The 26,020-nt window shown below is 41.0% G+C and overlaps 1 protein-coding gene across 4 annotated transcripts in view; it reads left to right on the plus strand.

Moving 5' to 3' along the window:
* The first annotated feature begins 10 nt into the window (after positions 1-10).
* LGI1 (leucine rich glioma inactivated 1) overlaps positions 11-26,020 on the plus strand; it is a 31,096-nt gene continuing 5,086 nt past the window's right edge. The window contains exons 1-5 of one of the 4 annotated variants that reach the window (XM_055719943.1): positions 11-128; positions 18,378-18,827; positions 19,218-19,289; positions 23,113-23,184; positions 23,288-23,359. In XM_055719943.1, coding sequence (XP_055575918.1) covers positions 18,637-18,827; positions 19,218-19,289; positions 23,113-23,184; positions 23,288-23,359 — 407 coding nt within the window. In that variant the 5' untranslated portion in view covers positions 11-128; positions 18,378-18,636. Of the gene's footprint in view, positions 129-371; positions 477-12,338; positions 17,234-18,377; positions 18,837-19,217; positions 19,290-23,112; positions 23,185-23,287; positions 23,360-26,020 lie in introns of those variants that run through there. The other 3 variants (XM_027803761.2, XM_005432404.3, XM_027803767.2) reach the window with 3 other exon arrangements.

The following is a 26,020-nucleotide window of genomic DNA, read 5'->3' on the forward strand; positions in this document are numbered from 1 at the left end:
CCGGCAGAGCGCGGCGGGGCGACGGAGGGGAGGGGAAAGCCGCTCATCATGTTTAGGGGCGAGGGGAGTCTCCCTGGCCGGGAACCCGATGCGCGGCCCCGGCTGCGGCGGTCTCCGCCTCTGGGAAGGTAGGACGCGGCCGCAGTGGCTCCCAGAGAGGCCTCAGCGCTCCCCTTTCCTCCCCGTCCCGCTCGGCCCCCGGCCCAGCCCGGCGCTGTCGGGCAGGGGAGTCCCGCCGGCGGAACTGAGGCGGGACGGGACGGGGCAGCGCGGCGGCTCGGAGCCGGCAGCGGCTCCGTCGGGGGTTCGGGGCGGGAGCAGCCCCTCAGGCAGGACGGGCCCTGGGCGGGCGCTCCCCGCTGGCCGGAGCTGCCGGGAGGCGCGGGGCCGGGCTCCGTGCAGTAGGTGTGTGCGCTGCCCCAGCGCGGCACGGAGCTCCGTCACAGCCCTATTAGCGCCCCGGCAGCCTCGGCAAGGTAATATGTAGCATTGATCTCCACATGTTTTAGCCGTTTCTCTTCTTTTCAATCGCCTCTCGCAGTTAGAAGGGCGGGCAGGCTGTGACCCAGTTTCTCTGTGAGTACAGACGGCAACAGAGTGATAGAGTTGGGGAGCCTGTGGGTTGCATCAGGGAAAGGAGCTTTAAGAACCAAAACTCTTTTCTCGTAAGCTAGCTGGGAAATACCAGCCTTCGGCATTAAGTCATCAGATACAGCAAGCAGCTGTCAGAGGGCTGATACCGTTTCCCATCAGACATGAGGGCACACGATAACTGAACCAGCATTTTGACTGCCGAGGTCTGAAATGCTTTAATCCATCACGGATACTTTCTTCTGGGCTGTGTCAGAGTTTCCCAGCCGTGTTATTGATTCCTGGAGTCTTAAACCACAGATAGATTCAATTCAGGGAAATTTTTAAAACTGAAATACTGCTATTGTAATATCTAAGTTGTAAAATATAAGTAATAGCTAGTTGCTATTATGCAGTGAGGCAATGACACCCCATGGTGACAGTGTAACTCCTTACCTTGCCTACCAAATCTCAGTTTTAAAAGCAAAATGATTTTTTTCTCCTGATTTGTGTTACTGGTTATGATATTATCACTCTGAGGGGATGTAAAGGTGATGCTCAAGTGCCCTGTAGAAAGGAACTGGGTGGCAGTATGCGTATTAGAGTGTATGCAGCATTCTGCTGAAGTCTTACTGAATGTGGCCCGTTTCATCTAAAGGGCAGAGACTCCGTTGCAAAAATGGAATTGTCCTAATTAATAATTTAAATATCTCAAAATAAATAATGTATACCTACGAAGCTGTAATAGCAGGCATCTTTTTGTTCCTCTTACGGAAATGACAGACTGCTTTAGTGTGAATGAATCCTGACATGATTCTAGAAACTGGGCCAACATATCATTGATTATGCACTTTGAAGAAAAGTGGGAAAGGTAGAGGAAAGATTTACAGTTCTTGAATCTCTCAGCATTGTGCTGTGGCCACAAAAGCCTGCATATAGAAAAAATAAAGTTTCTGGGACAGAGGAAAATTCTGCAGTGAGGCCAACTATGGAAACTGTTGTAGATGCTGAAGTTACTTTATAAACAGCTTTTCTGAGAATGGAAGCTAGATAATTTCATCTTGCTTTGTTACTCTTCTGATATCTGACTGTGTTGCTTTCAAACATCACCTGACTGCTTTTATATGTGGGCTACAGTAAGGCACAGCTGGGGAAGTGGATCAGAAACGGCCTCCTAAAAAAACTGTAAGTTGAAACTGGACCTGTCCTTAACCCTTGGTATATGCATTATAGTTTGATCCTGTGGGAGCATCTCCATAGTTTAAATCTAGCATCACTATGCTTTGACACCAAAAAGGACAGTTCTCTTATACAAGTCTCACTGGACTGAAAGATATGGGGGAAAAAGAAGAGAAGGGCATAACTCTTCGCAGAGCAGGAGGTGCTACAGTTGTAAGTTGGATTTCAATTATTATACATCCAAACCTTAGGAACACAGTTTTCCATTACAAGTAAATCAATCCATGGGTTAGCTGCCGCTGAAGAGAGCATTCCTCTTTTTGAACTAGCACTAGTGCTCATCTGAGCACTTCTGCTGAACTGCAGTATTTCATTTTCTGCCAGTCAGACTCCTCTGACTATCCTGCTTTGATGAGGAATAGTGGTGGTGCAAAAAAAGGTGAGGGATGGAGGGATGGGACAGGAGGGAAGGGGGAAGTGAGAAACAAGGGTTGTCCTTTCAGCAGCACCTCTCTATTAGATCAGCTTAACAGTAATGTGAAACTATACTTTTAAATTATAGCCCTGAATTTCATGGCCCATGAAGGAGACAGCATCACTGTAGTTCTTTCTTTACTCCTGCTCTAAATCTAGACATGGGCCAAGTATGAGACCTAGTGTACCCAGAAAGCTTACTTCTATTAGTGCGTATGTACCGAGAGAAGGTATTAAGTCATTGAGATGCAGAATTCAAAGAACTATACCTGACATACTTATTGAGCGGTTCCTAAAAGCTTCCAGTATAGTATATTTCACAGCATAAAGAGCTTAATCTATTAACCTCTTAGGTATATAGGGTTTTTTCCTAATATCTAAGATAAATCTCCTTTGTTGCTACTTGAGATAATTTCTTAATGCCCTACACTAGTTGGTACAAAAAGCAGGAACTGAGCATCAGTTGAATAATGAATCTTTGCATTCTCAAGGACATACATGCCCACAGTCTCCCCTTTTTGAAGCTGAAGAAATTAAAGTGCTTCAACCTTTCCATAGATATTTTTGAAAACTCATAGATGTTTTATTGCTCTTCTTCAGACTCTGATTTCCCTCTGTATTTCTAAGAAACACTAAGCATAGCTGTTTAGTCCTTATCACTGTTTAGCTAGGACGAAATATCTCGACCTTCCTGCAGGAGATTATTGCCTTCTAAGATCTGATAAAGTTGCTTAAACTCAACAGCCTTTTGTTTGTTTGGTCAAAATTAGCTCAGTTAGCCAATTAAGAAATTGGTACAATTTTTAATGAAGCAAATCAGGCAGCTTTGCCAGCAGGACAGAAGAGGCAGCTACCACTGGTATGGAGAGCGAGGGCAAGGCAGTCGCTGACAACCATATTCATTACAAGAGCTGCTTGCAGAGGACATATGACTACATTTGAGTTTGATGATGAGAAAGTGATGTGGGATCATCAAGAATGCTAGTAAAATTGAGATTTATCCTGTCTAATCTTTTCTTGTTCTCCATTAAGTCAGTTGTCTTGTTGAAAAATGAGGAAATTAGACTTTGTAATTTGATATTGACACCTTCCTATCTTCTGCATGTCTATGAAGTAAGTTCCCAAAGCATTTATTTTCATGTCTTCATAGTATGAACAGTCTCATGGCATCTGTTGTGTTCCTGATTTTCATCTCCCTCTATCTGACCCCCCCTAGTAATTTGTAGGAAAGCAAGTAGAACTAAAAATGGACATTCACGTATGCCAGTAACGTTACATTCAGTAAGTGTAGTTCTTCTTCTTTTAGATATACCTGTGTATAACTTTACGGATGCTTTATGCCTCCCAACAAGCCCTGAGCAAGATACATACTTGAGTCAGACAGCTGACTCCCAAGGCTGACTTCCTGACAGTCAGGGAAAACCAGTGGCACTGTGGTGAGGGACAATGGCTCAGGCTCACCAGTTCCCACTGCTGGGGTTGTCGCTCTAAACTAGTCATTAGAGACTTGCTGTCATTCTGTAATCATCTAGAGGTTACGTAAGGAGAGCAGGCTGTTGCATTGCATATTTATTTTGTCAGATTTAGTAAATGGTATGTTCCATGGCTTTTGTCATACAAAGGATATCAAACGTGGAGTTTAATTAGCCACTAGATGTCAATGTTGCTATGCTAAAAGGCAAATGTAGTTTTATTTGTTTGGCTGATAATTTAATCAATAAAAGCACTTCTGTATTTAAATTTTTTTCCAGTATAGAGGAAGTTACAAAAAATATCATAGAGGAGCCTGTGCTATTTCCATTATTTCGAGAGCAGCTGTGCTGCTTTATGCTATTTTGAAGTTGCAATTACCATTTCAGTGTGTAATCATTGTTAGAAATGTACCTTCGAAAAAATAGCATCTGATTGTTCATTTTCTTCCCTTGTCCAAAATCCCAGACCTGTGTATAAGTAACCACATTGTATTGCACTGTAATTGTCAACAAGATAAAATAGAGATAATAACATGATATCTAATCCTATTATAAGAGTATAGAATTTCCTAAATTCCAATTACCAGTGGAAATTTTCCTTTTAATTGTTCCTGTTTAAGATGATCGGAGATCAATGTCAGCTACATCATGTGGGAACAGAATTTCTAGAACATTAAGGCTTCCAATATAATAAACAATTTGGAAAACTTGTTCTTTTGAAAATCTGCCCCCAATTCTGTGAAACTAAAGGCAGAGCTAACAGATGCTGGAATTTTGGAAGGCTGTATGAAGTAGAATTTGACCTATAGACCTTTCTTATTCCAGGCTCCTGTACTTCTAGGGTGAACAAACCGCTGCAAACCTCCACAACTACTTCCTGCCTAATGCACTGTCAGACTTTATCTGAAGGTGGTGGCTTTGTTGGCTGTCTGCAGAGCACTTACTTTGAGCCCAAAGTTTGGGAATTTTCTAAACACTAATGCAAAACTCAAGAAGAGGACAGTGCACATCTCAAATTCCAGATCAAGGTTGCTCTGCTGGTAGGATAAAAAAAAAAATAATCAAAAGCTTTCATTAAAAATATTTTTTTAAAAAATCAAAAAATTTGAAAAAAATGAAAGTTTCAGTTGTTGAGAAAATCTCCGAAGAAGCAAAATATGAGGAAACTGCACCCTTATTCTTAGCTGATCAGTTCGGTAAACAGAATCCCAGTTTAGGCCACTGTGTTAGAAAATACAACCTGACCTGATTTATTCCATTAGCTCTACCTTTTGTGACACAGATGGGGCCTCTCAGCTTTAAAGTACAATTCACAAATTTTTTTTGTTACTGTTGGCAGAGGAGTAGCCTTAATCTTCATTATCATGGACAGAAGTAGTTTAAGTCATACTTAACACTTTATTTGATGGTAGCATCACTTACACTCTTAACACACTAATAAATCAACATACACATGAAGAACTATAAATGTTTGAATTTCTAACATCTGTTTTTTTCTTGACTATGACTAGAAAGTTATGACTATGACTAGAAAGTTCAGAGTTATGTAATAATCTTATCTTAGTACCTTGAAAACCTGATTGTTTCATTCATTCGTTCCGTTGCAATTAAGGGAACATTTGTAGCAGCAACCTTGATCCTACAATTTCTGTGAACTTAAGAATCATTAACTTAAATATCATTAAAATAAACTAGGCTGAAAGCCCTTTTTAAGAGGTGTATTGTAAATAATGCCAGTATGACCCTATAAAGCCTAACTGATCTGGTTACGGAAATAATAAAGCAGACTTTCATCAAAAAATAATTATTGGAAGCAACCTCCCATATTATCTCTGAAGTTTGGGGTTTTTTGCAAAAAGTAAAGAATTTTGCCTAATAAATCCCCTTAGAGATATATTATGTAGACTCCTGTCTAGTGTCCTTTAATTGTCACTGTCAATGCCACACTTGTGTGGCAGGTAATTTTGAGAGTTTACAGTCTAGCAGCTCTGCTGAGAACAAAGCCTACACATGCACGTAGGCATGCATAAACAAGTGTAGTGACGTTAGCTGATCAGGAATTTAATTAAAAAGTAATTATCAATATGCACAAAATATTACTTCTTAGTTTTATCAGCCTACATTGAAATAAGTGGAATACAGAAACCAACTCCTCCATGTTCCAGTTTTCATTTGAAGAGATTTTAGAGGTGCAGTATGCTTAAATTCCCCAAAGTATGAACATTTTCCTAAGACAGCAAAGAATGCTTAATCCTGCTTTTATGTCTAGATCTGCTATGGTGGAAAGTGACTGATGGCATTCAAATACATAAGTCCAAGAAAAGGGGAAATACATTTTTTTCCAGTTTGGTATCAGAGTTATTATGTAAATAAAAAAATGAAAGAAAATAATAAGCAACAGTGGGGAAATACAATAAAGTGGAAATAAAAACTCCCACCAACTGACAAATAAGTACCGACTTGTTTTCTGTAAATTACATTGTTTCCCACTGATTTTATGAAAATAAAAATAATATGTGAGGAAAATTACAGTCCATTGAACTTTTAAACAGTGGTGGAAAAGATATGCATTCCTTTGTTTCCTTATACACATTTTTGTGCATAACATCTACCATGTATGTATGTATATTCACTTCTGATGAGGATTGAGGGGAGATACAAATAATTTTTAGTTGAATATATGGAATCTAAAGTCTTCTGTATAAAAAGGTAAATGATGAGTTTCTATCCTCTGAGTCATAGAAGCAGTTAAGCACTGTTTGTATAGCTAGCATTCTAGAAAAAGATGTGTTGCATCTTAACTTAACCAAAAGTTGAGATCTTAATCCAGCGATCAAGGTCAGTCCTGCAAACTATACTACGCAGCTGGCCAGGCGTGTTCACCACAGTGTTTTCCAGTGGTTGTCTCACAAGCAAAGAAAATACTTAGTAGCAGGGGTTATTTGCAATATACAGTGTGTAATCAATTGTTTGGAATCTCATAGATAGACTTTAAAAAATAAGGTATAAGAGCATAATAAGGTGTAACGATCACAGAATCGACCTGCATTTCATCTTACGATTTCAGTGAGATTACTTGACACAGTAAAGTAGTACAGTAACTGCCTGCAGAGGTTGATAGTATCTGGGTTGAGGTGATCAACAGCTGATCGTTTAGTGGAAACTGAAGGATAGAGGGATATAAAGAGGCTGTTCTGAGCAGTGAATTAGGATAAATCAGTAAAAATTCCTGTTTCACTTTTTTTTTGTGAACATGCTTATAGAATACCACTGTGAGACCTCATTTAATTAATAATACCATTAGCCATTCTGCTAGAACTGACCTTTCATTAGTAGAAGTATACTCCTGATTGTCAGATTTTGGAAATAATAGGGGTTATATTTCAAATTAAATACAATTTTGTGTTAGTTAATCACCAATACCATTCAGACATAAAGTACTGAAATACAATCTACTTTTCTATTGAAAGTATTGTCGGGATCCTATTCATGCCATGGCACGTAGGTGGAATGGGAAGGATAATGATCCTAAATGGGAACAATTAGTCTAGCTTAGTTTCAAATATCAAGTTATGTTACTTGTAGCCAGCAATACTGAGCTGTGCGATATCCACAGCTCTAGAAGTAAAGAAGGCAGACTCAAAAAACTGCTGAGGAATCTATCTATATCAAGTAAAAAGAAATATTCCAGCTTGTACCTTGGGGGAGATCCTGCTACTTGCTGAAACCACATTCAATTTGCAAGTGATATGTTAAAGTATTAACAGTTATATATCTAGATGACTGCCTTTCTTGAATGGAAATAAAACATAACTACATGAAAGATAAGGGTCAGGATGTGCAGTGAGATTTGAGTGAAAAAGTATTTCCTTTAGCATATGATGGAATCTTCTCTCAAGCTTGCATTACACTGTCCTCAGATATACAGTTCTTATAAGATGGAGCGTATTATTTGAGGTTATATTAGGATCTGCTTTAAAATATTTTAATAATCTTTTTAGTCACTCCATGCCACTCTCTCCCTGCACAATCAACTTCTGTTTGAAACTCAGCCTTAATAAAGTCAGTATTTGGCAGGTTTCTATAATCTGAGTCTGTTAACAAAAGGAAAACACTCTTCTGACTACCTCATTTATCTTAGATATGGGCATAATCCATCCACAAGTTTTAAGAACTAGGAAAATTGGTATTTGGAGATGAAACATTAAATTCAGTTTGTAATATGGGACTCCTGAAGCATAATTTTTCTCATAAAATTTTCTGTTGAGCTTGTAACTTTTCATTGTAATTGTCTAAAATCACCTAATTTTTTAGAAAGTTAATGTAGCTGAGTAAATCTGAGGTATTCTGTATACAGAAATGAACCGGTTTTACTACATGTTTGGGAGCTAATTTATACTGTGGAATAAAACTCCCATGTTTCCACATCGGTGTTGCTTTAATGACCAGTATTTTGCCATCCATTCTTTCTTGCAGCTTGCCCTTTAATTTATGTATAATGCCTTCAAATTCAAGATCAGGTTGTTACCATTTGGAAGGATTTTACTACATTATGAAAGAAAAGTAAGTCTTATTAGACACTTGCTATCTTCATTTATCTTATCCTCATCTCCCTGAAAGGATGCAACTAGTGATATTCTCCTAATGCAGAAAAGTGATTTCTAAAAGATGGATAATAAGACACTTTTAATTGCAGACTGTAGAGATAACTGTGTTCTAATGACAGTCCTCAAAAATTCCACATGTTCAAGCTTGACAAAATAAAATCTTTCTTATGATTCCAAAATTTTTGTCAGACAAATTTCAAAAACATAGGTATCATGACCTTAACAATCAAATGACACTTACCTGTAGCACACTTCACTATTTTATGCAGTAAATGAGTTGGAAAGTTATGTATAAGCAGTTTCCACTTGCACTATCCATTAAGTTGTAGACAGGAAGGTAACTTCCAAAATTAACATTAGCTTTGTCAGCATTGTCAGAGGACACACTGCCAGAAGTTCAAAACAACAGTATGTAGTACAATTTTTTTATGTGGTTTCATTGCTGTCTTGAAAGTAATCAAATACATGATGAATTGTCATCCTTTCAACTCTATAGTAAGAACAACTAGCAAAGCATTTTGATATTTTCTTACTTGGAGATGTCAATGCCTGCAGAAAAATATGCCCATACAACAGAATATTAAATTTTTTTCCCAGTTAAAAAGAAGCTAATGCGCTATTAATATATGAAGATACTGTTGCACTGTGATCTAAGACTACAGTATGAAATCCAAAGCCTTATACTTATGGTGACATCCACGATTTGTATTGATTTGCAGTTCAGTGCAGTCTTAGAACAACACAAACACCTGAACCTTCGAGCCTGCGAGTCATTATGAAAGGGCACTGCAGCCCAGGTCACAGATAATAATACAGCTGCCTGTCAGCTGCATCCATGTGGATCCTCCATGTCCTCAGCAAAGAGGGATTTAGCTGTCTTCCTAACATCACCCATTCTGAATCTATAGCAACCCTCCTCTAACATGCGAAGCTATTTTTAGCATCAGGGCAGCCTTGCAAACAGCAGGTAAAGCATGAAAAGAATGAATAAGTGGTTGTGGTGCTCGCCTGTGAATAAAAGCTAAATATAGCCCTTGAGAGAGATATCTTAATACATATATAATGTGTATATGAAAGGAGATCTGCCTCCCCTCAAGGAGACAGAGGTGTCAGAAGCAGAGAGCATTGTTACTGCTTCTCACCTGAGCAGTTATCTGAAAAGTCATTATTTCAGATTGTTCTGTTTAGGAAAATAAATTGTTAATGGGATCAGGTGTCTTTGATATGGTCTTTATTTGCAAAGAATACATAGCGCTCATTTCCCTGAGTGAAGAGCAAATTGAAGAGCAGGAGGCTATTTGCAGCTCCAAGCTCTTTTCAGCCAATACTTGCGCCAAGTTGCTCTTTGGGGATGTTTCTCAGGTCCTCCTTTCCAATGCCGGGGGGTCTAAGATCTCAGTTTCTGAGATGTCTCTACTGCTCTCAGTTCCCTCTCCCCTTGTTTTGTCTTTCTCTTTTTCTTTTACATATTTATCTGTTTGCTTCAAAAAATGCTTAGGAAAAAAGCTACATACGCCTTTGTTTAATCAGTAGCGTGTGCCATTTATTTAGCTGGGGAGCTATATTGCTTCATGAAGGAGCTTATTACTTCTTACTGATGTATTATATCAAGGCTGGGAATTAGACCCTCCAGTTTTAATGACTCTGCCTAAATCACAAGGGCAGCAACAGTGGAAACTTAGAGATGCCTAAAAGTGATTGGTGTCTAGAAGAAAGTCAGCTCTATGGAATTTGGGTTGTTGTCTTAGAAAAGTGACACGGAAACAACATTGTAAGCTCGAAATGTGAATGTTACCATGCTCAAGGTAGGGAAAATCCTTTAGCTTCTGAGCAGTTATAACTAAAACATGTATCTCTTGGTTGCTATGAAAATTACATTTAAAACTACAGCCAGTTCTTAGATAACAATGTTTTGTCGGTTTTGCTCTCCCACTGCAGAGGGAGAGAGCCAGCAGCCAAGAGAGCAAATCCTTTCTTAAAGCTGTACTGAGTAAATAGCATGTTGGCATATGAGCAAACAGATGTGATGGACTTCTTCAGCCCTCCAGAGTCTCCTCTGCAGGGGGATGTGGTTTGTAAGGAAAAGAGACCAGGGAGTTCAGCTTGGTGTGGTATCTCATTTGATGGAGAATCTGCGCTGGGCTTGTGCAGTGCCAACGTGCCTACCACAAGGTCAGGTGGGGTGTCAGGCAGATCTAGTATTTGCTGGAGGTAGAAGGGATTAACTGTTACTGAAACAAGGTATTTTTCCAGATTTCTTGAATTATTAAGAATAATAAAAACATCAGTAAAATGCACTTGTGGCGCTATCACTGATGACCCCTTAAAATGTTTCCGTGCTGATCCAAATCCTCACTTTGTAAAGCATTTTGATTAGCACTGATGAAACACTAATACGTGTTTCATGAGGCACGTCCTCATGCAATTCATTATGTCAGTGGCACTCCAGTGAGGCTTTTACTTGAACTATTTCAGTGACTTCAGTGGCACTAAGATTTCTTTCATTATGAATTATTCAGGATGTAGAAACCTTCTGTTTTTAATGAGTAAAGATTCTCTCTTCAAAAGCCTGTTATCTCTGCCATGTAACAAAACACATTTCCTATGTACATTTAAATAAATAACATTTAGTTACTTTTTTTCTGTCTGCAAAATAACAAGGAAAATTAAATACAAGTTCATAAAGATTAGAGTAATTCTGCAGAGAGCCAATGCCATGAAAAAGTACAGAAGGGCAATGTAAGATAGTACAGGTCAAGGAAAGGATTTTATAACATGCCGTCTGTTTTTAATTAGCATCTTGGCAAACTAGAAGAGCTCAAACATTTTTCCATGAAGAAATGTATTATAGACTTTTCTAGCTGCCAATTAAATGGCATTTAGCTACAGTGACAGTGGTATGTTGTTTTGGGTCTGTAGAAAGCACTTGCTCATGCTAGAAAATCTGGGACATTTTGTTTCGGATAAAGGGTTCTTACTGGTCTGGATTTTCTATCCCTCTTATTTTTACTGTAGGCATGAAGGATACCTCCTGTGAACAACTACTAAATTAATAAATAGTGCAAGGGGCTGGCAGAGTGGAGATAATAATTATCAAGTGTCGGTTTGTATACACTTGTTGAGGGTCTGTGCTCCAGTTAGATGATAACTTTTAAACAATGCTAGCTAAATACTAAGGCATCTTATGAGGTTCATATTTTGTCCTGTTTGGTCCAGACTGAGATATTTTGCCACCAGTTCTGTCCTATGGTTCATTTAAATGTTTGTGAGCATTTCTAATATGAAACTGCCCCTCGGACTTGTGTGGCTCCCTATACATTTTCTCTAACAGTGAAACCAACGCTCCCTGCTTGTGTCCTCAGCTGCTTGTTCTGGCTCTAGCAATTCTTGTTTTGTTTTGGAAGGATTTGGGCATGTTTAGGTTTTTTTGTTTTGTTTTGTTCTTTTACTAGATCATTTGTTTAATCCCATTTTAGAGAATAACATCAGAACCAGAAGCACTAGTAGCGAGCTGTGGAAGAGGGCAGAACCAAAAGCCCATGGAAGAGTGGGGAAGAGAGAATCCATCCCATTAAGGAAAGCATTGCACAGAACTGTGTTCTCAATATCAACACATCGATTCCTTTGGATGTCACGAGACCATTTCAAATTATATATTAAGCATAGATTCCCTTAGTAGTGTCATGCTTTTAATGTCTGATTGGGCTGTGTAGGGAAAAAAAAGGCAAAAATGTGACTTGTGTATTTGAACACAACTTTTCATTCCTGAGAGGCTGCCATCCTTCCTTATGGCAGGATGCTTGCTAGGTGACGCATCTGATTGTCAGTTCTGCTGAAGTGGATAGGCATGTTGTCTGGTTGAAAAGTGTCCCCGTTTCCAACCTTGCACACATGAGGTATTGATCTTCCCAGAGTATAAATTACAGAGAAATTTTCTTGGAAGTTTTCTTGAAAGATTTAGAAAGTGCAGATTTCTACAGCAAGTAAAAACCTGGTGTTCTTTTTCATTGTTTCCTTTCTTAATACATCCCTCTACAGGTTCAACTCCTGCTGCGAACCACTGCCTCATACATCTTTGAATTGGGCTCTCCTTTGCTCTGGAGCTCATATCCTTGCTCTTTTCATTTCCCCCCCAACTCCAAATATCCATTGTCAGCATTTTCAAGGCAAAACACAGAGAACAGAAACAAAGCAGGAACTATTTGTTTAGCTCTGGAGAAAAGCAGCTAGTACTCAGGAGAGCAGTTCATTCATGCTACTGGATTGTGTGTTGCAAAGCCTAGCAGAATGCAGGAACTAGGGAAGAGCAAGAAATCCCAGCTCAGGGATTTATACAGGCATCCAATCTCATTTGGAGGAGCAGGAACAGACAACCCCAGAGGAAACTGGGAGTCAATACATAACAAGATCAATAGAACTTGTGGGGTCTTTCTCATAGTAAAGGGGCAGTCCGGTAGTTCAGGTTATGTCCATGTCTGACCTGAGGACAGTTAATGGATTTTTCTGTTTGATAGTTTTTCTGATCTTTTTCTTTACTTACATAAGGTAAAGCCACGGAGCTGTGGCACTTACTTGCCTGCCTTGGAAGATAGCCTGACCAGCGTGAATGGGCATCCTGCAGAACATGTAAACACACTTAATGTTAGCAGTATTGTCAATATCAGCTATTCAAAGATGATGCATTAAGTCCTTAAAATTTTGTGATACTGGTTCAAAAGTCATGTGATATCAAAACATAGTACATTCTGGATACTTCATATCTAGCTTCTTAGCCTTTGTCCCTCTTGCTTACCCAGGAGCTTGGATGAGATGTCCTCCCTAGACCCTCCCCAGCCTGAGAGCAGCTTTCAAAAATCACAAGGGGCAGAAATCCTATAGCTTTAAAGTGTCTTCTGAGGTAATTTCTAATATCCTTTACTATTTAAAAACGTGCAATGAAAAATAAAGCATCAAGAATCATAAAGATGTCAGAAGTCCTAGGCTGTAACAAAATTAAAAAAAACATAGATTAATTTTGCCTAGCTTCTCTTTGGATGAAATACATTGTGCATTTGTTTTTCTTAAAGAATCACAGTTCAGATAATGGTATCTCTCTCCTGACATACTTTTTCTTGTTGCTCAAATTCTGGTGTACCTAAGCCAGTGAGCAGGCCTAGAGCCACCTGCACACTCACCAGGATATGTTCAGTGGAGTAGGTGTTCTGCATCGCCATGAGAGCTTAAACCTGACTCATTTCAGAGATTATCACTTCTGACTTCTCGGCCAACTGTGAACTAGCTACTTTATGCAAGGGAAAGGAGACCACCCTCCAAGTTTTTCTTCCCTCTAAAGTTGGCAGCAATTAAGTAGCCATTTCCTTAGCTTTTTGACAAAGGGACTGGCCTAGTTGCTCTGCTTTTAATGAAATTCTCGTGGTGTAATAAAGAAGGATACATGTAATACAGACCTGTATAGACAAGATAGGGCAAAGTCAGAAGAACTTTCCAACTAAAAAGTTCTGTGTAGCTCTGTGATCGTACCCAAGCTAGCCTGCGCTATGAACTGTTGTAAAAGCATCTCAAGTTTTATTATGCCTAACCTACAGAAGGCTTCTTCCTGGCAATGGCTTTTGGTGCCCAATCTACTAGAAAGCATAGTCTTTTCAGAACTGTTTAGAATTCACAAGACTTAGTTTTGTTTATTGGAAGTACAGCCTTGGTCTCAGCTGCTTTATATTTGCCATTTGCTGCAGAGTTTGTTAAAAGGGTGGCACTGGGAAAGTGAAAGCTCAGACTCATGAGGTGTTTTGTAGGAGTCTTTGATCTCAAAGTCCTGCTCCAGTGGTAACATAGCAATGACAATGTTTTGTTCTTTAGGAGACCCTTGAATATTGGGGTGTGATTCAGACTGTTACGCATCTGTGTGGTGTAATATTATGGGCCTAACACCAAGCACAGTAAAGTTCATTAAAATCTCGCTATCACCATCAGTGGATTTTGGATTAGGCCATGTGTGTGCAGGCAGCTCACCTAGGTATAGAAAAGGCAACACAATTTTCTACAAGCGGGATGAAATGAAGGATAGCTGTAACAGTATATGTATCTGCAAAGGGAAAGGTAGCACGCACAAGACCACAGGAAGCTTATTAAGATTTTGTCATCTGTTGGTAATGAAAACATACTGCGCTAATGCAAATATAGTCAGGGGAGCAGACTTAATATCTCAAAAAAGTATTAAATATTTTTTAAACTAATTTTTGGCTCTATGTTTTGAGCATTAGTGTTTGCTGTCTTCAAATACTTTAGCAAACAGGTTTACTCATAGAAGTAGCCACATTTTAACCAGATAGGTGAGAATACTTGCTAAAAGTGTATTTTTAGTGAACACGGATAATAATAAATGCCTGTGTTTGGTCTAGAAATCAAGCCACAGAAGTTGTGCCAAGTCTGACCAAAGAACACAAGTAATGGCAGGTGAATACCCCTGGTGCCAGCTAGCATAAGGACCTGTAACTCGGGACCCTCCCTCATGCAGCTGCACCAGGCCAGTTGTGAGATGGTCGACTGCTGCCAAAAATTGCTGTCACCAAACAATTTGGCAGCCTTGGAAGAAATAAGCCATTTGAGTCTTAGCCTAAACGGTGACTGTGTGGGAGGTGATAAGGCTTGCTTAGCTCTGGTCAAAATGCGAGGTGGAACACCACAGCACGTTAACGAAGAGCAGGAAGCAGCAAGCTGAGGGCAGCGGCGGGTGACTGAGCCTCCGTTGTCACAGGGGCGCAAACCGTGAGCGGGCACCGGCAGAGCGCGGGGAAGGCGCAGGGAAGCCGGGCCGCACTCCCCCTCCCCGCCGTCTGGCCCTGGGGGGCTTCTCCTCCCGTCTGACCCCGGCGGGCTCCTCCTCGGGCCGGCGGGGCTAAAAGGGAGCGGCGCGGCGAGCGAGCAGGCAAGGGGCCGGGAGCGGCGGGGCTGCGGCGCGGCGGGTTGCCGGGATACCGGGCCGCGGGGGGGCGGCGCCGGCCCCGGCGGTGAGGGGGGCCCCGCTCAGGTCCGCTTTGGGACCTGCCGGCCCGCTCGGTACCGAAACCGAGCCCGGAGCGGCAGCCAGCACGGTGCGTCCGTGCCCATAGCGGAACACGTGGGCCAGCGAGCACCTCCGCGGCACGGCGAGGTGGAGGTTCTTCGGCGAAAACGTAGTCCAAGGATGGGAAGCAGACCGAGTAAGGCGAGCCGCAACTCCCTCATCCCCCCTGCCGGAACCTTGCTGAAAGAAAAATAAATACATTTTTGAATCGCCGTGTGCCTAAGCAGTACCTGGCGCACCGGCACAGCAAGGCGGGAAGGCGGCAGCGCCGGGTGCGGGCGTGCAGGCCAGCCCTGCGCCCACAGCCGCGGACAGGCGGCCGTGCCACGGGGACGGGCGCCCCAAACGCTGCAGCCCTGGCCACCAGCTATGCCACTGAACATCCACGGACCGATTTGTTTTTAAACTGCTACATGGCAAGAAACGAGATGCTGAGCTTGGCACAAAAGGCCCCTAGAAAACGGGATCTGTGCCTCTCTTTTTACAGAGCTGTTACAAATATCCATAATATTTGCAATTTTGGAGAAAACGAGGTTGTTTTGGCATGTAGTTTGGAATAGACGACTAAGTTCGAGGCGGTTCTCTGCAGGGACAAAACTGGAGTCCGGTTACTGCTCTGCTGCAGAATGTGCTTTTGTTACCAAAAAACCACTACACTGCGAAGTTTTCAGGGGGTTCACAATGTGGCTGCAGTATTAACTAAAAAGAAATGCCTAAGTAATTGATGGTGGAGTTCAGTGAATGAGCCGAAGGAAATTAAACAAGGGGGTTCACCATCAGTGGCAACATATTGCCATGGCAATGGGTAGCTTTGCCAGGAATAAACAAACAAACAACAACAGGCCTCTTCTCTTTCAGAATAAAAGTTAGAGAATTTTCCGTTCTCACCTCACCAAAGTCTGTGCCTTTGGACATCTTGGAGGGGAGAAGATGTGTACCCTACTTATGCAAGTCTCACAAATCCAGCTCCCTTCTCAGTCATACATTTAGACAATTTCCAGAGCAAGAAGTAACCTTTATATCCAGGGGAAGGCATCGATATTTGCTTTATAATGATTTCAGTGTTTTGGTTACTGTAATTCTGTACCTTTTTCTTACGAAAGGTGGAAGGGCTCAGAAATAATGCAGCTCTGTGTCACTCCTAGTTGAAGTCAATCCTGCTTCAGGAGAGACTGCTGACAGGGAAGATTTTCTTAAGAGCAAAAACACAGGCCCACACTTAAATTAATAAAGAGCTGTACAAAAACACAGCACAGAGAGGGAGGGAGCTGAGAAAGCATGGGCTGCCCTTTCTCCCGCAGGCACGGACGGGTGCCGGACGGGGAGCATGCCAACGCACAGGCACCGGAGCCTGCTCCCTCTCCCAGCAGGGCCTTTGGAGGGGCCCTCTGCCTCTGAAAGCTTTCTGGACATTTCTGGCCAGCCCCAGTCCCTCAGAGGATGCAGTCCCACCACCTGCTGCGAGCTCAGTGGGTCTCCTCTCTTTCCAGGGAGGCAGCCCTCAGCCACCACCCAGGGAAGGATTCAGTAGCGCTGGGGTCCTGCCTAGGTTCCATACGCTGAGTTTCTTGCAGTTTTGCAGGCTGTCGTTCCCCTCTGCCACCTTTCACCCACAGCGTATGAAATTCCTTTGGGCACTCATACCTGGGTATGCCCTAGGGCCTTGCTGGTGGTGGTCCTGAGGAAGACAGACACAGCACAGTGTTGGTCTTGAGGTTTCGTGACCTGTAGAGCAGGAGCAATGGGCCAGAGCCAGGTTGCCATGCGGAATCGGAGGAGTAACCAGAAGGCAAGAAGAGACTTTCCTCATCAGGAGATCAAGTGCTGCCTGGTGAGAAGACAGCACCTACATGAAGGAGCCGATGACGGTATTAAACTTCTGTATCATGAGGTTTTGTGATCTGTGTAACATAAACAGTGCTGCCAGTCTGACAGGGAAGTGTCAAGACCTATTAAACTCTTCTAATAGCAATCCCATATTGGAAAAAAAAAATCATCCCATATGGCTTTCCAGCTATTTGGCATCCATTACTTTTGTCTTACCCTTCTTTATAGAATAACACTTAGGTGCTGCCTAAGTTCCCTATAAAATATTTAATGTAGTTTACTGTAAAGTTGTCAGGCTGAGGACTGTACCTTACAGAGTATTCATACTGCACCTAGCACTAATTTCAATTGCAGCCTCCAGGCAGCATTGTAAAGATTCATTATTGCCATCAAAATCTGTCCCTAACCTGTCACTTTTCACAGAAGGTCCATTCTTAACTACAGGTTTAACATAGCTGCTGTTTAAACAGTTTTCTTTTTTGCCATCTAAAATTATCAAACCAGTCTCCAAGCAAATACATTTTTTAACTTGAATTTTTAATTAATGTTGTCCATTTTGAACAGTGCTTGATCCACTTTATTTAACCAGCTCAGAAAACATGTAACAAGTAAGAATGTTTGGGTTTATTTATTAAAGAAAAAAAAAAAAAAAAGCAGCAGTTGGGGTCTATTTTGCATGAGAAAATATTTTGTTTAGGAATGACAGTTGTAGGCATTCTCTCATACGTTGTAATATTTTCCATGTGTGGCAGCTTGTTTTTCAGTGGTACAAATATGTGCAATAAGGGCTAAGGATAAAAATTAATCTAACAGCTTTTGCAGCAATGCTTTTGATGGTTTCACTCGATTTCATTTTCCTGTGGATACTGCCGTTAGTTCTGCTGCTTGCAGTATGTGAAGCATAATTCTCAAAGGTTCACGAGGTTGTAGGGATCCAGTAAGAGATGACTGATTTCTCTCCCCACACACATACACTCCACCCCACACCCACTCACCCACCCACCAGCAAAACATAATGCTGTACTATTTTTGGCAACAGGGAAAGGGCCTCCCTGTGAAAACAGAAAGCAGTGTATTTCTCAGTTACATCACTTTGCAATCTAATGCTGTGTTGTGCTTGGTGTTTTTGTGGTGATGCAAGTCTTTTTTTTTTTTTTTTTTTCCCTTCTTTTTTTTTCCCTTCAGCCGGTTGGATTTTCCCCATCTTACAGCACCTCGCAGGTCTCTTCTCTGAGCAGTACGTTGCATGAGTGAGTGGAAACATACAGATCAGCTGCAGGTTTCTGTCTACAAAAACAGAGTGAAAGAGAAAGAAAAGGGTTGGGAAAGCAGAGACAAATATTGACCTGGACTTATAGAAAGACATCCAATGGCTGAATAAAGAACCCCTGTTCATGTTTTGGGATATTCTTTCAACTGGCTGGAACGAGAGCGGATCAAAAGAATGGGAAATGCCAGCAGACCCTTTAGAAGAATTGCTTATTTCTTATGCCTTTTATCTGTGCTTTTGCTGACTGAAGGGAAGAAACCAGTGAAGCCAAAATGTCCTGCCTGGTGTACTTGTACCAAAGATAATGCTTTATGTGAAAATGCCAGATCTATTCCTCGCAGCGTTCCGCCTGATGTTATCTCACTGTAAGGGCTGTAAGCATTTGGTTATTTAATTTATGATTTAAAATGAACTAGGATGTGTGGTGTTTTCAGTGCATACGGAAGGATGCTTGCTGCAGGGAGTACCTCCAGCATTCAGAATCATCAGCTAATGTGTTAAAATTGTGCTGCATCCTTGAATCCTGATTTTTACATCTCTTTCATCTGTCTGTCTGTCTGTCTGTGTATGTGCACACATACCATTTTATACCTCCTTCTATACTACATGAAACCTGTAACATTAATTTTTGGGGGTTGGTGGTTGTTTTTTTTTTTACTTATAGAAATAAATTTCTCTGTGATGACCAGATCAGTATTATAACCATGGATATAAGAGACTACATTAATATAAGGTTGTTTTTTTCTTCTTTCCAGATCCTTTGTGAGATCTGCTTTTACTAAAATCCCAGAAGGGAGTTTTTTGCTCACACCATCTCTGCAGCTTCTGTGAGAAATATTTATATGATACAATTTTTGTTATGAAATGTATATGTATCCATAATTATTTAAGAAAGGATCTCAGTATTAATTTTGTAAGAAACAGCAAGAGAAGGTTCACTGGATGACAAAATACAGGACTTTTTAGCAATTTGAAAGATAGTGCATGTTTAATTTTTTTCAAAGTATCTACTCAGTATTTTGCAAGGCTATTTGTTGTCAGTACTACTTTGAATGATTACATGCTGAAGCTTTTGGTGACAGAACGTATGCTATCTTCATTATACTTTAATTAACATTACAGGAGGGACTTCAGCATTGCAATAACTATTGGTGTTTCTTTTCTGCAGTCCTGGTCCCAGTATATAGCTGCCCATTTGCAACTCCCATTGATGGAGAGCTCAGAACCCCTCAGATCAGGCCCTTCATTGCAGTGGGACAGGTCCTGAAGTCCTTTTCCATGTAAAATTGCCATTGACTTCTGTGGAAGTTTAGTCCCTTCAGTGGGAGTTTTGCCTTCATCGCGCCTGGATTTGACCCTATTTGTTATTTTGTTATTTTTTTTGGAAAAAAACCCAGAAAAGTAAGGAAGGTTTTCTTCCGATTAAAAAAAATTAAGCAGTTATTTCAAAATCAAATACATCGATGAGGTATACACAGAAAGAGAGTATTTTGGGATGTTTAAATCTTAGATGCATTTTGGGAAGGATTTTCACAGGCTCACAGGCTTTCCTAGAAATGTGGGTATGCGATTATATAATTGTGAGCTATACGGAGGCAGAGGGGGTGTAACCTGAACTGTTTATAGTGGATGTGCTGCCAGCCTGACACGCACCCGGGTTTGTCTCAGAGATCCGGCACGACAGACTCCCCGATGTGAGATCAGAATTGAAACTGGACGTCTGTCCCAGGCTGACTTCCCGTGCACCCGCAGTGTGGCCAGGGCTGCAGCGTGGGTGCATCGGAGCCCTAGGGCTGTTAGATGAACTGCTGGGGCGCCCATAACGGGAGCCCTGACCCCAGCTGTACTCTGCTACCTCAAGTGGAGCTCATAAGGAGGTGCAGACGTACTGTACAATTTTGGATACAGAGTAAATAGGTAAATGCAGTTACTATGGAAACCTAAATGCTTTTCCATGGTGCTTTATTCCCGAGAAGCTTTTCCCAGGTGGTCACAGATCATAAAATGGACACATTTCACGTAATTCCTGCAATGGGCCTTTCAAAGGAAAGAAAAAAGAAATAGCAGCATTGGTGGAGCTTGTATCTGAAGAGAGTGAGTAAGACATCATCTCTCTTGGCTACGATGTGCCACCTACACTTAGCGATCCCACTCCCAGGGAGGCAGAATTGGGTAGGGTGGAGTGGGACAGGCACAGTCACCTTATTTTGAGTTATTATAGTGCCTGGCACAGCAGGGTCTGGCAACAGCTTGGGGCATTTTGGTAATGGTAATAATTGGTGTGGTCTGGTGTACACTGAAACGCACGTTCTAAGCTGCTGTTAATAAATGCTGCAAGAAAAGCTCTGACCCCAGGAAATCAGGTGTTGTTCCATTATGGCCTATGAGTGATCTGTTTTCCAGATATATTTCTGACATGGTAGCTGAGCTGCTTGCCATCTTTGGGAAGTCAGGCTGCTGATCTAAGGCAAATGACTCCTTGAGCACAGACCATAGGAGCAGGATTGTATCCGTGAGGCCAATATTCCAGTTTGCCTGTGGGAAAGAAAAATTTCCATCTTTGGCAGAAGATAGTAAGGGAAATAAGAACATGGAGAACTCAGGTTAATTAAAAATTAAAGTAAGTTTTAGCTTTGTACGATCATAGCTGTATTGGTAGGTTTAATTTAGCCAACAGCAAGAGTTAGCAGCCTATATGTATTTCCATATGATAGTCTCCCGCATTACATGTTTAAAGTACAAAGGTAACTCACTATCTCCAGTATGCCAGTCAGACATTTCTGAGCATGGACTATACCTGCTGCTTTATTATTTACTACTGTTTTTACTGTAGTAGCGGCAGTGGTCTCTGGAAAAATCGTAGTCTGTGCTAAACACTACTCATAAGTCCTAGGCCAGGAAAGCTTTTTTTTTCTTGAGTAGTATGGATGGTATGCTCTCTGCTCTTCATGTGACAACAAAAATACATATGGTGAAGTGCCAGCAGGAGTGTTCCCTAAATGTAGAGAAAATCTCCCTGCTCTCATCTCTATCACATGTAACTCCATGTATCAGCAGTATGCTGAGGGTGCCCTTACAAACTGATGACATGAAAGCCTATAGGTAATCATGGCACCAGGATCCATACCTGCTAGCAGCGTACAGTTCCTGCTAAGCAATATAGTTCCTAGCTACAGTGCAGGATATTCAGCCTCTGTCCCCAGAAGCAACTAGCTGGTGGGTCACAGATCAAGCAGATTTGGTGTTTGAGGTCAGAGAGTGGGTGAAAAGCCACTTTGTGCATCAAATATGTGTGATACAGCCACTGGGGGGAGGTACGAGATGGGAGGCGAGTGAGCTCACCAAGTGCAAGACCTATGCTATAAGCCTGTGGCTATCTCTAAAACAGCTGTACTATTTAAAGAGATACCACCCTGTTCTTTAAATTATAAGGAGGGTAGAGTGCACAAAAGGAAAAATTATCCAATGAAATCACATCAGAAAAGTAAAATCAGTTGCAGGCAGCAGATACACTAAATTGGCTTGCTGGTTCAGAGATTTTACAAAAATACTTATTTTCTCTAAGAAAGGGAAGCATTCATTGTTTGTAACAAAAAAGGAGAATTTCCTGCTTATATTTTTCATACATACAAAGAAACATATTTATAGCGAAAAAGCAGTCTGCAATAGCCAAGTGAGAAAATAAGTGAACTGTGATTTATTCTTAATGCAGACTTCAAAATAAGAGATTAATTCATTAAGTGTATTAATTCATACTTGGAAATCTCACATTCCTGAATGCCTAAGGATGTCATAGTCTAAATCTATTTATCCATCAGGTCCAACTGAATAAAGTTTAGATGAGCATCTAGTATTTCACTGGCATAAAGTTCATCGTACTTGACAATGCCTCACCATATGAAGGGTGTGGCAGTCCAGAGCTGAATTAAAATGGACAAATGCAAACATGTCTGATAAGCATAAATAAAGCTGGAAAAATCAATGCTAGTCCACTTTTAAAGCTTACAAAATTATGTAAAATTAAATGTGTTGTTGGTATTTTTACTGCTGGATGGATGAAAAATACATTCACTCACTAAGAGCTATCTCCAGCAGGTATAATGTGGTCTTATACATAGTTCTGGTCTGAACACTGACTAAATTAAGAGATTTTACATTTTTTTCTCAGCAACTTCTCCATACCCTCAGGTCAAATATGCTCACAAGTTTAACTCCTGTCGGTCAGTGGTGCAAATTCAACCTGATGTCTGGCTAACCAGCTGGATGCTTTCCCTATGTTGTCATCAACAATTAATGTTCTTCAAGACAATTTAGACCTCTGTAGTACTTGAACATTTCATTGTCATCCAAGTATGTCTCCAGTGGCACTTGTACAATCCCATTGTTTTACTGGCATGATAAACCCACGTTTACATCCCACAGAAGTCAATGGAATTTTATCAGATGGCCCCAGTAGGCAAACAAGGGTTCTTGGGTCCTTCCCTTTGCACCAGACTATGGTGCGATATATCAGCCTTACAATCCTGTAGGCCTTACGCAGACAAAACCATGAAACCAGGCAGTGGAAATTTGGCCTACCATGGTTTGCTGAATCATTTTCTAAAGATGCTAATAGCCTAATGGTTTTTTGTTTTGCATCTCTTTTTGCAGGTTGTTTACATCCAACACTTTCGATGTTATTAGTGATGATGCTTTCATGGGCCTTCCTCATCTAGAATATTTGTGAGTGGACAAAAGTATATTTCCTGGCATTATTGAATAGAATGGGTGGGCTTCCGAGTTCCAGGCATTGCTTTGACCAGAATGACTTTGCGACCCATTACAGGTTCATAGAGAACAACAGCATTAAGTCAATTTCAAGAAATACTTTCAGAGGACTGAAATCTTTAATTCACCTGTAAGTAAAGTGGTTGAATATATTACTCGGTATATTTAATATCATAACTGAACCACCGTGTTGTTGAATTGCGCATTTTGACATATAGCTGTTCACGTTTGTTTAAGCAGTATTAACAGTAATTTAATTAGAATGTTAATCTTTGTTTCCACCAAAGACTTCCAAACTGTCTTATGTGTAGAAGACCAGGACCCAAACAACTTCCAAGTAGTACATGTTTGGCAGTAGCTCCCTGACTTTCTCTCCTCAGAGCACCAGGGATTTCCAGCTAAGCTGGAAGGAGGATGAGTCGGGAAGCTTGGCACTGCTGAGGCGAGTCCTAGTTTGGGACTTGGAGAGGAGGAAGGTGAGAGCTGTGGTCACCATTGAGGTGCCATGGTGGTGAGGGTCTGAGAGGTGGATGCACACCTTTTCCCAGGCACCCCAGTCTGGTGTGGATCCAGGAGAACGTTACAGCCATTCCTGGGACAGGCCATCACTGTCTGTACCCACACCCACTTCAGCTGCTAACTGTATCCAGCAAAATTTGACCAAATCAAATTTGCAAATTCCCACCCCGAACAATTTTAAATAGAAGGCTTGCAGCAAAGCGCCTTTATTGTGACTTACTGATCCACTTCTTCCACTTAACTGTAAGGCATAGCAGCCTTTAGACTCCAGCAGGACTGGCTTCAAAGCCCTGCACTGCACCCTGTCCTCTCTTGAACGTGAGCAAGAACATCTCACGATCAGGATCTGTCAAACACTGACACTGGGGTCTGCTTAACATTCCTCGTGTGGCTGCTCAGCCCTTCAGCTATCCTGGAAACATGGCCAACCCTTGCCCTCTGACATGCTGCAGACCCCTTGCTGCATTAGCCAAAAGGGGGAATTAGTCAAATGCACCCTGGATGCTAATGCGGCTGCTGGGAGCGACGCTTCCAGTGCTCACACCAGCCCAGGCACTTCTTGTGCTGTGCTCAGCAGGTGGAACGCACACTGGCAGCAAATACCTGTAACATTTCACTGCAAACGCAAAAGTAGCATCCTCATGCTTGGAGCCATCCAGACAATTTTTAGACAGGCTTTTGTCTCTTATCTTACATCAAGTTTATCTTTTAGTAAGAATTATATTTTAGCAAGTGAGAAATGTATTGAAAATACAATATGTATGGTAAGAAAACATAAAAATTAAAAAATATTGTATGAAAAGGATGGGGTGTGCCTGACATAGGTTTATACCCAGCTCTGAGCATTTGTATTCTGAAGCATATATCTTGGCGGAGGTGGTGTCATAGGCAGGGGAGTGGATTCTGACCTTTTGGCCTTAACACAATAATCTCCAAGAGGGCTTTGGAACAGGGTCATTTAACTTTTTCTTTCATATATTTTGACACAGGAGAGAAAGCAAAGGTTCCAGTTTAAATAGTTAATGCATAAATATAATAGTTGAACTGCAATTCACCATGTAGTAAATGTACCATAAAGCACTTTGCTCTTCCCTTTTTGGTCAGAACAGACAGGACTCACAGCTGGCTGAAACCAAGCCTACTGTGACTTCTTGTGTAGTTAACGTTACTTATAGAATGGCTGTAAGCCTGGGGAAGAGGAAAGAGAGAAGAGGGAAAAAGATATGTAAACACACTGTGCTCATCCCAGAAAAATCCATATTAGAGGTACAGGCATAATCATAGCATTGTTAAAAAAGGCAGATAATTGGGTAAGACTGGTAACTTGGACTTATCTTCAAAATATTTATGCACATGAATAGTTGTATATTCACAAATGGGTCTAGTACATTATTTATCACATTCATTTACTTATTTAGTAGCTGTTGCTCCCAGTGAGCAAATGGCTTTTCTAACACCGAGAAAGGCACAGTTTGTCTCCGCAGAGCATACAGTCCAAGAGTAACATCTTGTCTTGCCTGTTGTGTTGGTTTCGGGCGATGCTTCAGCAGTTTCATAAGAGAAAACGTATGTAAAAGAACCATGTTTGAGGAGCCACTGTGGTTTGCATGTGGTTGCATGCACATTTTTGGGACATGGATTTGTGCATCATGCTGCTATTTGCATAGAGTGGTATTCATGAAGACAATGAGAAATCTGCAGAAAATAACTGCAAAGGCAGGTCCATTAACCACAGAATGTGACTAGTTTAATCTGTTTGCAGAACTGATCCCCACCCTTTGGGAAAATTGCATATACACGTTAAGAATAATCATTTGGCACCCCGAGGCATCTCTCATTTAAGAAACAGGAGAGTACTTGTGTACATAAAATATATTAAAAAGAATCATAGTAAATAAGCATAAAATTGAGTTCCATGAAGTTGGAGGGGAAGATGAACTTTATTCTATTTATTCTACTCTCTTCCTTTTGCAATGCAGTAAGCTATCCAAACATTTGTATTTTTATATTGCAATTAACTTTGATGATTATACTGTGTCCTTATTGTAAAACAGAGCCATTAAGTATTTATTGTTACGCAACACAATTTATTTTCTGCTCAGAGTAGATTTAAGAACAGAAAAATTAAAGAAAAAATATCATTTTTAAAACTAATTTTCTAATTTAATGCCAAAACCTTACAGTTAGGATTGTACAGTAATTTCTATGTACAACATATAATTTTCATAAAATCATAGAATCATTTAGGTTGGAAAAGACCTTTGAGATCATC

This window comes from Falco cherrug, chromosome 9, assembly GCF_023634085.1.
Source record: "Falco cherrug isolate bFalChe1 chromosome 9, bFalChe1.pri, whole genome shotgun sequence".
Lineage (NCBI taxonomy): Eukaryota > Metazoa > Chordata > Aves > Falconiformes > Falconidae > Falco > Falco cherrug.